General features: G+C 32.7%; 1 protein-coding gene across 1 annotated transcript in view; it reads left to right on the top strand.

Annotated features, from left to right (window-relative positions):
* Positions 1 to 13,721, top strand: part of LOC129216418 (uncharacterized) — a 124,612-nt gene that overhangs the window by 32,099 nt on the left and 78,792 nt on the right. The window contains exon 6 of the mRNA XM_054850633.1: positions 8,573 to 8,851. Coding sequence (XP_054706608.1) covers positions 8,573 to 8,851 — 279 coding nt within the window. The remainder of the gene's footprint in view (positions 1 to 8,572; positions 8,852 to 13,721) is intronic.

Genomic DNA, 13,721 nt, shown 5'->3' with positions numbered 1-13,721 from the left:
CATACACACACAAGCACATACTCAAACACATACACACACATACCTACACACAACTACCCACACACTCATGCCTGCACACAGACACAAACACATATGCCCACACACGTACACATACCCCCCTACACACAAACACACATGCCCCCCCCACACACACAAACACTCATACACACAACTACCTACACACTCATACCTGCACGCAGACACAAACACACATGCCTACACACGTACACATACCCCCCTACACACAAACACACATGCCCCCCCACACACATGCCCCCCCACACACACATAAACACACACACTCGTGATTGCGAAAAACATAATTTGAATTAAAGATGACAAAATTCAAATTAATTTTTCTTTTTTTTTTCTTTTTAAATCGAAATTAAACATTAAAACTTCACATCAATAATTTATTTTAATTTGCGGAAAAATTGAAAAAATATTGAAAATATTCTGCTGAAATATCAAGAACAAAGATAGAGTTCTTTATGGAAATTAATATTTTCTCTATCTTAAAATGATTTTATCAAATTGATATTTACTTTACTTCATGTTTATGCAAGTAAAAAAAAAGGCTGCACAAATAATGAACATAAGCACTTATTGCTAGAAACATCTGCCGCAGGGAAAGGAGATTATTATAAACAACTTGGGGTAAGCTGGTAAGCATATTGGGGGATTGGTATATAGTATTTGTTTAAGAAAATAAAAATGCAGAACGAAACAAATTTGAACTATTAAACTAAAAAATACACTTCGTTTAACAGAATTATTTTTGTAAAATTCATGGAGAAGAATGAAAACACATAACCATGTAATATATTCCATGTTGAAAGTAAAAGCTTCAAAGTTCTATGCCTTTTATAAAAGCGCTGTATTTATCATCTGTGTTAATTAAAGCTACGGGAGGTTTTTTTTTTTTTTTTTTTTTTTTTTTTTTTGTAAGTTTAAATTCGTACAAACTTTAGTCATGTTTGTAGTTTTTTTAACGAAATAAAGGAAGTACGCTTTTGGAAACAAATGTCAACGAACCAACATTTTCTTTTACAAATGAAAAAAAAAACAACGCTAGCTAAGCCTAACGTGGAGGCGACTCAAAGTTAACGCGCACCGAATTCTAAACCTAATCGAACCGTTCGTTTTCAATTTTAATGTGTTTTAAATACAACTGCAAACACAACACTAAACAAAAATGTAACAATACATAAAAGAAGGCACATTGCACATACAAATTTCAATAAATACTAACCTTTTTTATGAATCCTTTAGAATAATTGAGGTAAGATAATTTAAAGAGCAAGTACAAGATTGAAACGAAAACTCCCAGAATGCACTGCAATGTGACGAAATCGGGACGAAATAATTTCGTGAAAAATTTGAGATTTCTGGCTTTGTCAAATATCACGTGATTCGGTGACGAAAGGATCGTCGAAAATTACGAACTAGTGCTCGAGGATTGCCGAATCGTTAAAATTGAGCGTTTCATTTTTGACAGTGTACTCTTCTTCTGAGAACAATCAAATGTTGCTAACTGCCGGAATAGCTGACATCATGTTTACAGTTATAACAAGTCATTACAGGGCGTTGTTCTGAAGAAGGAATGATATTTCCTATGTTATCAAATTACTATTATTACAGCTAAACTTCATTTGTGTTGCAAATGTTTGACATTTGTTTTTGCTTTCCTTAATTTTGAGCCACTACTACATATCTACAAATTACAAAAGTATTTTTAATATAATATTTTTGTTACACCTCTATTAATTTTTTTTTCTAAAAATACATTTTCAGTTAAGTAAATTGCTTCTGAACTATCTATATTATATTACTAGCTAGCTGCGTCGCCCGGCTTTGCACGGTCTACCTCGAAAATAAAAGTTATGTCAAGTGACGCATGTTCAACAATCGGGCTTCAATTAGATTTAAAAAAAAACTGTCAAATTTTCCGTCAAAATAAACATCTTCAAAGAAAGAAAACAGCAAATCAAAAATTCCCGAATAAATTAAACGCAATCCTCCATAAATACAAACTAAAATCCTTTAAAAAAATAATAAGATAATTCGCCAAGTAATAATCAGAAGGGGAAATTTTTCCCTCAAAACAAAAACAAAATTTTATTTAGTCACAGCCGAGGAAAAAAATAAAGCAACATTCTGAAAGTTAAATTAAAATGAGATCGCGCAAACGATATTTTTCCGATGTAAAAAAAGAGTTCCATTAGGCTTAAAAGTGCTTTACATTTTTTCCCGGTGATTTTGCAGCCATTTTTTCGGAATTCGTAGAAACTGAATAAACCCTATGGGTATTTTTCGCGGGCTTTCGAATGGGACCTAAATTAAAGAAATCGGATAATTATTTGGGGTAGTAAGAGCGCCCTTTAATGCCATTTTCGGTCTTTAAAATTAAAATTCAAACGGTTCAGTTCTTTTTTGACGTTTGAAATCCTCCTACGTTCCTTCTCGGGGGCCCAATTACCTCTCTGCCAAACTTGGTCCAGATCCAACTTAAACTGTGGATTTGTAAAGGGAACATACACACATACACACACACACACACACACACATATATATATATATATATATATATATATATATATATATATATATATATATATATATATATATATATATATATATATATATATATATATATATATATATATATATATATATATATATATATATATATATATATATATATATATATATATATATATATATATATATATATATATATATATATATATATATATATATATATATATTCTCTGTTTTATTTATATATATTTATAGTTTATCACCCCTAAACTGCTTTGGTTACTATTCTTTTGATTAAGACGAAGTATTTCATATAAACAGAAATGTGTTGCATTGCTACTGAAAAATATCTTTGACTCGTAGTTATTGCTTTTTGTGAAGTCAGTAATAACCGGTTACAGAGTATAATCTTGTCTAAATTAAACTAATTAGACTTAATCTAGTATACATTCTTTACATTTTTTTTTACTTCAACTCTAGATACAAATTACGTAAACTACTTTAAAAGGGACAGTTCATAATTTCATTCATTTTATCTAACGGGTAATTCTTAAATGACTTTGAAGCTTAAATACATTATAAACTGTGTAGCAACCTAAGTAACATAAGTAGTAAAAGATGCAGTTATAAATGTGCTTAAATTTAAATCATAGACTGCAGAGATATTTAGATATTCATGTTTGTATTGATGATTTAAAAATGCTTAACATGATATATTTGGAAAGCTTTTAATTCTAAATTTTAAGGCAAAGAAAATTCCAAATTTGTTGAAAAACGTAAGTTGATTGAGTAAATTTAAGGTTGCTGGATTAACGTCAAATGTTTTCTACATTTACAGGAATCCTATTTATTTCACTTTTAGGGGAAGATCGGGTAGTATCGGACACCTAAGCCATTTTAATCATAACACTTTTTGTTTTGTTTGTAAAGAATTAGTTTTTACACTAAATTATGCTGTACTAAGTTACCTAACATAAATTGTAAACTTTGGTTAAAAAAACAGGGAGTTATATTTTTTAAACAAACTTTTGTCAAATTCTATTTTTGGCCAATTTTAAATTTTGGAGGGTTGTATCGGACAAAACAATAAAATGTTGAAATAAAAACAAATAGTTCAGAAATAACATTTTAATGTGCAAAAAAATGAAACGAAGAAACGTTGGTGACTTAGAATAATATACAAGTCTAAAAAGGAAAAGCTTTGTCCTATCACCCAAAGTACTTTTTGGGACTAAATATCTTTCACTAGCTTCTCTAATTGTCATTTTATTAAGTCAAACTTTTTCATTGGCTTCTTTCATATTTATTTCATCCCATTTATATCGTGGTTTTTCCATTTCAACCTGTTGGACAAAGAAAAATACCGCCAGTATTTTATTTTGGTGCCAGTAACTTTGTCCGATACAACCCGAAATTGGTTTGTCCGATACAATCCGACTGTAAAGCTACAGTTGTTTAACCACCACTAGGTTATTACTGAAGCTAGACACTTTTATAGCTCATAATCCTTAGATTAATATACTATCAGTCTAAAGGTATAACAATGAAACAATATAACTTACTCTATGTGTAACTGTATGCCCCAGAAATTAAGTTCGTGCACTGCAATTCTCTCAACAAACAAACAACTAGCTTTGCACACCAGAACAAACGGTTGATTTGAACCAATATAGCGTCTGTGGCTTTCTTCCCCAATACAGCACACTATGTTAACCCAGTACGTGCTGCTCCTGGCGGCGGAATTAAGAAGCAGCCCTTGTCCGATACTACCCACTGTCCGATACTAAACGAGCTTCCCCTATATCATAAAAACTTAATGCTCGAGACATGCACATAAGGAGTGATTACACTAGTCAATAACCAAAATGCATCCTGCTCAAAAATAGCTATTTCCGAAGTATTTTGCCTCGTTAAACACGAAAACCACCGTAAAAAGTTGAAATTAGCTCGAGTTTTCAAGGTAGAGATAACTTGGAAAGTGATGTCTCACTAATGCTCTTTTTTCCTGGCAGATAGAAACACCCTCCATGGGACTGAATGTCTTCTAAACTTCGACCCCAGGCTGGGATAGAAAATCTCACTACATGAAAACCGAAATGGACTACAAAAAATTTAAACTCTGGGAAGGGAAATGCCGAAAATTAGTCTCTAGTAGATCCACCCATTTCTGCTTCCACCCGTACTCATTCTGCTGGAAATAATGAAGAACTTCGTGAAAGATGTGAACAAAGATAATTTTCTAATACTTTAGAGGGAAATTTCTAAGATATATTGAAGCTAAGGTTAAGGAGAGAATTTTTAACGGCCCTTCAAATATGCGCAATTATGAAAATCACTCTTTTTGAGAAAAAAAAATGCGAGAGGTGGAAAAAAAGGGCAAGAAGTCTTTAATGGTGTATTAAAAGTATTCCTAAGCTGCAGAGAAGACGAGAACTTAAAACAGCTGGTCAAACAATCCCTACGGAAGTTCTGGGACCATTAGTGAATGATGTGGCTCTTGTTCATTTCTTTCGGGATATTTTGTTTAAAAACTAAAGCTATGAGCAGTGAGCACAAGGAAAGGTTTCACCACGATATATTTACAATGTAACGCAGATATCAGGGTCATTGGACTAAGTTAATGCGCACCAAATGTTGTTGAACTATTTCAAGAGATGATCCTTCTTTGACGTACAAAAAGCAATCGAAAATGAAGCGTTTACAGCAAAAAGCCAAAGCAACCATTGTCTTCCAAAAAATAAACACTGTTCAATAAAACAGGACCTATTTCATATCATTTATTGCACAGGTTTTTATTTCCTTTTTAACATTACCTTTAAATCAATGTGTGGTTGCTATGCATCTTTCTCCAGTGTCCTTTTATGTATCTTGAAATCTTGAAAACAAGAGCTAATAAAAAAATCCACCATCATATTCGTTTTTCTCAACCCAAAATTAGTAGAAATTGACCAGTATTGATTTAAAACCAGGATGCAGATAAAAAGTTCCTTTTGTTGACTAGTGTTATTATAAAGATAAAACTTTTTAAAAATAATGAATAATGATGGTTTTTTAACTGCGTTAAAACCACGAAGCAGTCTAAAACTTAATCGACAATTCAACAAATGCGTACACAATTGTTTTTTTTATTTATTTCAACTAAACTCATACCTTCAGTGACCAACGGGTCAAGATGATTTGGGATCATGCAACAATGCAAGCTCTAAAATGCTTTTCTAACGTAGTAGATAGCGTTACGCTTATTTTCCAAAGCACTCGGATTTTATGTGACGTATATGTAAAACTTGTATTACATTTGGCAGACGAAATTTCAAACATTATGATTGGAATTCCTATGTTACTTTGGCCCATGGCAATTTATCACCGACTCAAACATTAACTGATGTGGTGTCTTGATGCTTCTGTGCACACCGCAGCATCAAGAAAGCATTTCCGAGCCTGCATTGCTCTTTGATTCTGAGTTATTGGAGCGTACTCTACTCTTTCTCGAAGATCCAAAGCGGTCAACTGTAACACCCTGTATAATATTTAGGGTTTAAAACAGAAGTTAATGATACCGAAATGAAAAAGAAAAACTTGGGGACACACTGTCGCTCATTTCAATTCGTGCCGAAAGCTTTAAAATTTAATTTTTAAAGTAAAAATTACATTATTTCAAAAATTCTTGCTGACATAAATTTATAAAAATATACTACTAAACATCCAATTAAATGTTTTACATGCATTTGTGCTGAAATGATTCAGGACTCACCACGTGCAGGACCGCTGTAGTTTCAAATTTTTCTGAGGGGTAAGGGGTCAAAGAATGCAAATTCAAGGAAATTCCCACGGAAAACAGGAAAAATCACGCCCACACAAATGTTAATGCATTTATTTCTCAAAGCCGTGGTAGAGGGTGATGGATCCCCCCCCTTGACCCCCTAAATGACGAGCCTAATCCGGTGACGGTGGCAGCAAGTCGAGTGGAACTCACATCCTACCCAATCTGCATAATTAATCACATCTAAATTGGTTGGTCGATTAGGTAGGGTGGTGAGTGGGACTAGACTTGCTGTGCCACCGCCACGTGATTAGGCCCGCCATTTGGGAGGTCAGGGGGGTCATTGTCCCCCCACACTTAACACCGCTATGAGAAATATATGTATTTACATTCCGGTGGGCATGATTTTTGCTGTTTTCCGTTAAAACCTACATTGAATTTGCATCTCTTTGCCCCCCTCCAAGGAAAAATTAGAAACTACGCTCCTGCACGTGGTCCTGAATCATTTCAGCACAAGAGAAATGTATGTAAACAATTAAAGCGAATCTTTAATAGTCTATTTCTATAGCTTTATGTCAGCTTAAGAATTTTTGAAATAATGTAACTTTTACTTTAAAAATGGTATTTTAGGATTTTCTGCACGAATTTAAAGGATCTACAATGTGCCTCCAAGTTTTCTGTAACTACAAAGTCTATTTTTTATACTATTAGAAATGAAGTAAATTATTCTAATAAAAATATATGCGTGTTTAAAAATTGGAGACGTTTTCTATTTTTTCTCAGTTTGTGTGAGGGCTCTTGCGCGATTTCAAAATAAGCTTTTAAATTTGCTAATTATTTTTTCCGTTAGTAGGATGTTAATGCGCAAGCTTTCCGTGCTATTAGAAATTGATTAGAAAAAAAAAACTTTTTTTCCACCTACCCTAGTGTATACTTGGAAATAGTATTTAAAAAATGCATTTTATTTCAAATACACACACAGTTTATTACCTACATAATAAAAATAAATTAAAGATTAGTCTGAATCATACTAGAGACTTCCGATGTATCATTAGTAATTTTTTTTTCCTCTCTCAAATTCATAAATATTTAATTTTAAGTAATAATGTAGCAATCTAACAATTTCTATGGGAAAATTGCTTACGAAACTTTCACATTTGTACTCTAACGCTTATGCTAAAGCCTAGTAGCATGAATACAACTTACCTCAGTTAACTCAACCGGTTTAATATACCATGGTTAAGCATCTATTTCAGAATGTAATCAATAGACTGCACTATATCCCAATATACACGGTAACATTTTGAATAGGATCAACTACATTGAGAGTTACATTTACCTTTGATGCGATCTGTTAAGCGTTTTAATGTATTTCAGACTAATCTATATAGTTCTGACTCAGTACAATGCTCTGGACATTTACAATTGAAAGGATTAAATTAGAAATGGAGATGTAATTTCACTTATTTAAATTAAAATGTTATACTCATAAGTGTGCGCAAGGTAATGTAGGTAAATATTTTACTTTAAAGGGGAAAAAATTGTCGAAGAATAATAATCATAATTATTTAATATATATATATATATATATTTAACTACGTGCATTTGCATTTTTTAAATCTCAAATTGAAGGTTAAGTTTTTTTTTTGGGGGGGGGGGGGTAGGGGGGGAATAATTTCAGAGCGTATGTTTAATAGCTAAGGAATACAAGTGTTTTCTTTAAATAAAAAATAAAACTTTAATTCAAATATCATATGTTTTTTTAAAAATCTTAATAACGTAATAACGTAACATCTTAAAAATGTAAGATCTAAACCTTGATATTAAAAAAGAAAATAGTGTGCTTTTTCCATATGAAACTTTATTCCATATTATCTGATACATGCTGAATAGTCCTTTTTATCGTAATGACTTGGATTAGGTGTATATATATATATATATATATATATATATATATATATATATATATATATATATATATATACATATAACCTCAACCAGATTGGCACAATAAGCACCCGGCAAAATTTTCATATACAAAGAGTTTCATCAATTTTAACTTCACTAATTCATTGTGATTTCAAGTGGACAAAGGTAAACATTTACTTTTGAATTTCTATATTCAATAAACAAATAACACCCATTCTAAAAATATTTTAAAGTTTTATTGTATACAATTAATGTCCAAAACAATGCTTTTCTTGAATTTGATTCACCAATAAACATGGACTTTACTGGTGATATATTGAATACATTTTTTTCCTTTATTAGGATCCCAATGCAAGAGAGATTGGGCTTTTGAAAGGATACAAAACAAAGAGCTAGTTGGGATCGAGCAAGAAAAAGTACTTGTTGAAGCTTACACAAAAGAAGAGTGTCAAGCTGCTTGCATTAGATACAAAGATTTCCTCTGTCTTTCTGCCGAATTCAACTATCAACTCGGTGAATGTCGACTTAGTCCTTACAACAGGTTCTCCTCAAGTGAAAAAACTGTCACGCTGAGTAGCACAAAGTTTGCTGGCGATTACTTTGAAAATAATTGTGCCAAGGGTGAGTTGTAGCTTTTTATCACCATAGAAACGAATGTTCGCTGTTTTGTGAGGTTCCACTTTTTTAAATTTTATTTATGTAACAGTTAACCATTTATCTAATCTGCCAATCATCAACTGTAGATTCTTTTCATTATTATTATTATTATTATTGTTATTAGTATTAGTATTTAGAGCTTATGATAATTTCAAGGGAATATAAGAAGACAAATTTCATTCTATTCAGCTGTAACAACAAATTAAAAAATACATGATTGTTCGTTATCACGTAAGAAGAGGAAAAAAATGCCTATTACAACCTAGTTATTTTTTTTAAGAGTTTCTGAAGTGAGAAGCGTAAATATTTTTTTATTCAATATTAATGAAAGAAATTGACGTTTCAAACATTTATATGCCGTTTTATCTGATTATTCTCTTATTTTAAAGCAATATTTCTTCTGATGTTGACATCATGTTTTTTTCGTGTTACGAAAAATTTATATTTTTTAACTATCAAAAAAAAACTTTTTGGTATCTAAAAACAGGAATTTCTGCAATTCAAATTTTTTTTTCAATTGTGTATAATAAAATAATAACAATGAAATAACTGTCGGAAGGTTAGTGCCGCTAGCATCTTACTACGAGAAACGTCTTCAAATTAGCAATGATTTACGGAAAAAAGTCGGTAAAAAGCCTTTTTTCATCATCCGATTTCGATCAAAAAAAAGCACAACTAAACACGGTTAGGACTCGTACGATGCATCGGCCTGGCCGATGCATCGGCGCCGATGGTTCAGCAATTTAGCCATCGGCATCGGCGGCCGATGCTAAATTGCAGGAAACATCGGCCCATCGGCCTTAAAATACATCGAAAAGCCGATGGAATTGGCCGATGTTTTTGAAAAAAAAAAAAAAAAGACCTTTGCTGTTTCACTTTTTAATACAAAGTAAAGGGAGTTATTGTTTTCATATAAAATTGTTTACTTAAATTTCAGTATGAATTTCTATTTTAGTCACCCCTGAAAGAGTTTTTAATACGGCATTCAAGTACCAAACAAGTTAATTAGTGCGCTGTTTCTTGCAGCTGGATGTACGTATCTATCTTTCATAAGTCCATAACTCAAAAATGGTAAACTGTAGAAGGTTTAAATTTTCGCATGTGGTGTGTTCGAATGTTCCAGTTGTGCACTTCCCTTTTTGTTTTCGATCGGGTGTTCTGAAAAGCATGTTTACTCATTTTTTTTGTGGCTATTAATTACTTATTTCTATGCAAAACTAATATAGCGTCTCAGACTGGCGATCATTTGATGATATATTGCTGAATTGGAGACTATGGAAACAAATATGAGATGGCGAAACCGGTTTTTTGTGTCATTTTCTTATATTCCCGTTGAACCGACGGTAATTTTTAATTTTTCGACATTTGTAATATGAATCACAGTAATGCAGTCTTTTCTGTATCGCTTCGGCGGAGCTACAAGTTTGGGACCCGTCGAAATCCCTTTTTTTGGCCCTATTTCTCTATCACAGAAGTTGTGAAACATTTATCATAAGCATTTTTGTAACTCTTACGGTTCCCCTATGGTTATGGGGCCTCTCGCGCAATTGCAACATTTGCTATATTTTAAATCCGCCACTGCACGTCAAAACAAACTCGGGTGCAAGTTTTAAAAGGTTTTTTCTACTCCATGTTTATGATTATTTTGAACTCTATTTTTTACGACTATTTTTTGAATTTCCGAGAACACTTGCGTGCCCCTCCTCTCTTTCTCTCAATTTCTGAAATTAAACTTTAGTCGTACTTCCGAGTTGTTTAAAACTAACACCACTCATAAAATTAGAGATTTTTTTTTCAAGTTTTATCTATTGTTAAGAAAGAATGTAGAGAATTAATGTAAGACATTGATTAAAAACGTTTTGAATGGGTGACATAATTTGGAAATCAAAGGGACTTTTGAATTTTTTCTTCGGAAGTGCTGAAATAGATTTGGAAACTCTTCCGAGGCGTTGGTGGTAGCGGTTTTGTATTAAAAAATGAGGCCAAAGTTGGGGCCAAAGTGTGAGTTACTCCAAAATCAGAGGGCGATCCCCCCCCCCCCCCCAAGCCTCCCTCGTCGTTTGAAGCATTTCTTAAATATTTAGCGTATATTTATATTTGGTCAAGAAATGTCATTTTGCGTATTTCTCATACTTATTTCACTTATATTTCGTAATGCGCCATCTTTTTTGCATCATTAATAGATCGATCGATTTTGCATCAATTTTTTTTTCTGTTGTAATTATTTTTATGTATTTGTATAAAATCAATGAATAAGTTATTTTCGTTTTTTATAGAAAAGTTTCAAGGATTTTCTATAATGCATTTTTTTAAATTTCAGAAAATTATTGTTACATGAAAAAATTAATTTGAATTTGTTTGTAAAGCTTCATAAAAGATTAAACAATCAAATTGTTCAATATTATGTGTGCAAACATCAGATCAAGTAGTATATATATTCAGTTATTAACTTGGTGTAAATATTGAGTTTGTTTATTGTAGCTGCGTTTTAAGAACCTCGCTCTTTTAATGGCTATTTCTTTTTTCAGCAAAATTTATGTTAATGTTATAACTTTTATGAAAAATCCAAACTTTTCTATTTATAAATTTTAAATAAGTACAAAAATATTCCTATTATGATTTAATATTGTAATTTATCTGTTACCTTTTTTGTTTAATTTGATGACCAAAAAATGTCTACGTGCAATCTTTCCAATTTAATTGTGTAATTTGTTGACGGTTTCATAGTTTCATTCTTTTTACTTCCTTTTACAAAAAAGGAAGTATTGTATTCGCGAAAAAATTTTCACTCAAAAATCGCCCTTAATTTCCATTTTGCTCACCCCCAAATGAATGTTGAGTTTTTTTTTCGATTCGACCACATGCGGAAAAGTGCCTAAGAATGTATAGACACGCGAAATATCCATTTTGACCATCACCGAGGTAATTACAACGAATTTTCTCGTGACGTCTGTATGTATGTGCGTATGTGCGTATGTGCGTATGTGCGTATGTGCGTATGTGCGTATGTATCTCGCATAACTCAAAAATGGTATGTCCTAGAAAGTTGAAATTTGGTACATAGACTCGTAGTGGGGTCTAGTTGTGCACCTCCCCTTTTGGTTGCTTTCGGATGTTCCTAAGGGGGTCTTTTGCACCTTTTTGGGGGGAAATCATTGTTAATTTCGATGTAAACTCAAGTGGCGTTATAATTTGTCGGACACTTGGCGATATATCGCCAGTCTTTTGGTCGCCAAGTTTTGTCGCCAACTTGGCGACAAATTTGGCGGAGGTTTTTTTTTTTTTTTGGTTTCAATTTGGCCATTGTTGGTGATATTTAGAGAATAAATATTGAATCACATTAAAATAGCGAATAATGGGGAAATGACATTAAATTGGAGTAAAAGGAAGTCATGTGATGCACACATCAGCTCGTTAATGATTAAACAACATAATTTAATGTTTTTAAACTATGTTTAGTGTACCTAAATCCATACAGTATTACAATATTACTGAAATCTTAGTCATATTTTCTTAGTTATGTGTATCTTTGTTTTTCTTTCTTTTTTTTTTCTTTCTTTTTTTTTGGGCGGGGGAGGGGGGCTGTTCTTCTTTCTCTTTCTTCATACAACAGTCAAAAAAGAAACATAACTACACCCTATACAGATTGTACGTAGTACGATCCAAAATCTCGGAGACAAGCTGTATAAAACCTTACCCGGAATAGTTCACATTACGGAAGCACATCCACCTTCAAAAGGTCACCTTGGGAACTATGTACTTCTGCCAATGTTCAGTTAACTTTTGGAATCATTCCTGGAAACCATTTTTCGCTACCTTATATGATGCAGCTTTATCTTTTCCTGGCGGAAAAAAGCAGCTTCCATGCAAACGTTTTTTTGTTGGGAGCAGGTAAAAGTCACGCAGGGCTAAGTCCGCAGGGCCGATCCTAGGGTGTCGGCCGCCCGTGTGCAAAGAACTAATGTGCCGCCCCTGAAGAGCAATTTGCATGTTTTGACTATAACACCCATATAAATCTTCCTTCAAATTTCTGTATCAAGTTCTAATTAAAAAAAAAAAAAAAAAAAAAAAAACAGAAGAAGGATGAAATTATGTAAAAAGTTAGAAAAAACTCCTTAGGTAAAGTTTATATCTTTGAAGAAAGTAATAGGTACAAAAAATTTACTAATCGTAAAAATGCATTTTATAGTCTGTCTTTGGTGACATAAGAGAAAAGACGGAGGAAGAAAAAAAGGGGGGGGGATCGCCCCCAGCAAATATTCGAAATTGGCGTATGAAAAATAGCTGTAATTAATCTTTGGTTGTGTTTGGTTGCAAGGACAAAAGAGTAGGGAGCATTCAAGGTCCATAGAGAAATTTTCAATATTGACGTCAAAAATTGCAATTTTAGGAAATTTTTCGAGACTTGAGGGGAAGTAATGTTGGAGTTCTTTCCTAAAGTTCTTTAAAAATTGATGTTTAATTGCAGCTATTTTTTGTGACCTCTGTTTAGAAAGGATCGGCGCTCTTCCAGAAAAGTTTCTGAAACGGAAGTTTTAAACAAGCAATTTTGGGTTATTTTTGTTGACGTTGCTGATGGAGGGAGGGAGATTCGGCCATCTCCTATCGAAAGTTTTCAAAATTGAAGTTTAAAACTTAAATTTAGGCTGTCTTTGGTGACGGTAGAGGGTCTGGCATCTTTCCTCTGGTAATTTATCGGCACCATTGTTTCAAAAAACACATTTTTTATCGCTAGATTTGTGTAAGATAGGGGAAATGGGAAATATTTTTCGGAATTAAAACCAATTTCAGGCTATTTTTGTGAAGGAAGGGTTTTAGGGCTATAAAATGAGCA

Source organism: Uloborus diversus, chromosome 2, assembly GCF_026930045.1.
Source record: "Uloborus diversus isolate 005 chromosome 2, Udiv.v.3.1, whole genome shotgun sequence".
In the NCBI taxonomy this organism is placed as follows: domain Eukaryota; kingdom Metazoa; phylum Arthropoda; class Arachnida; order Araneae; family Uloboridae; genus Uloborus; species Uloborus diversus.
Note: the sequence above shows the minus strand (reverse complement) of the source record. Positions and strands in the feature narration are given on the sequence as shown.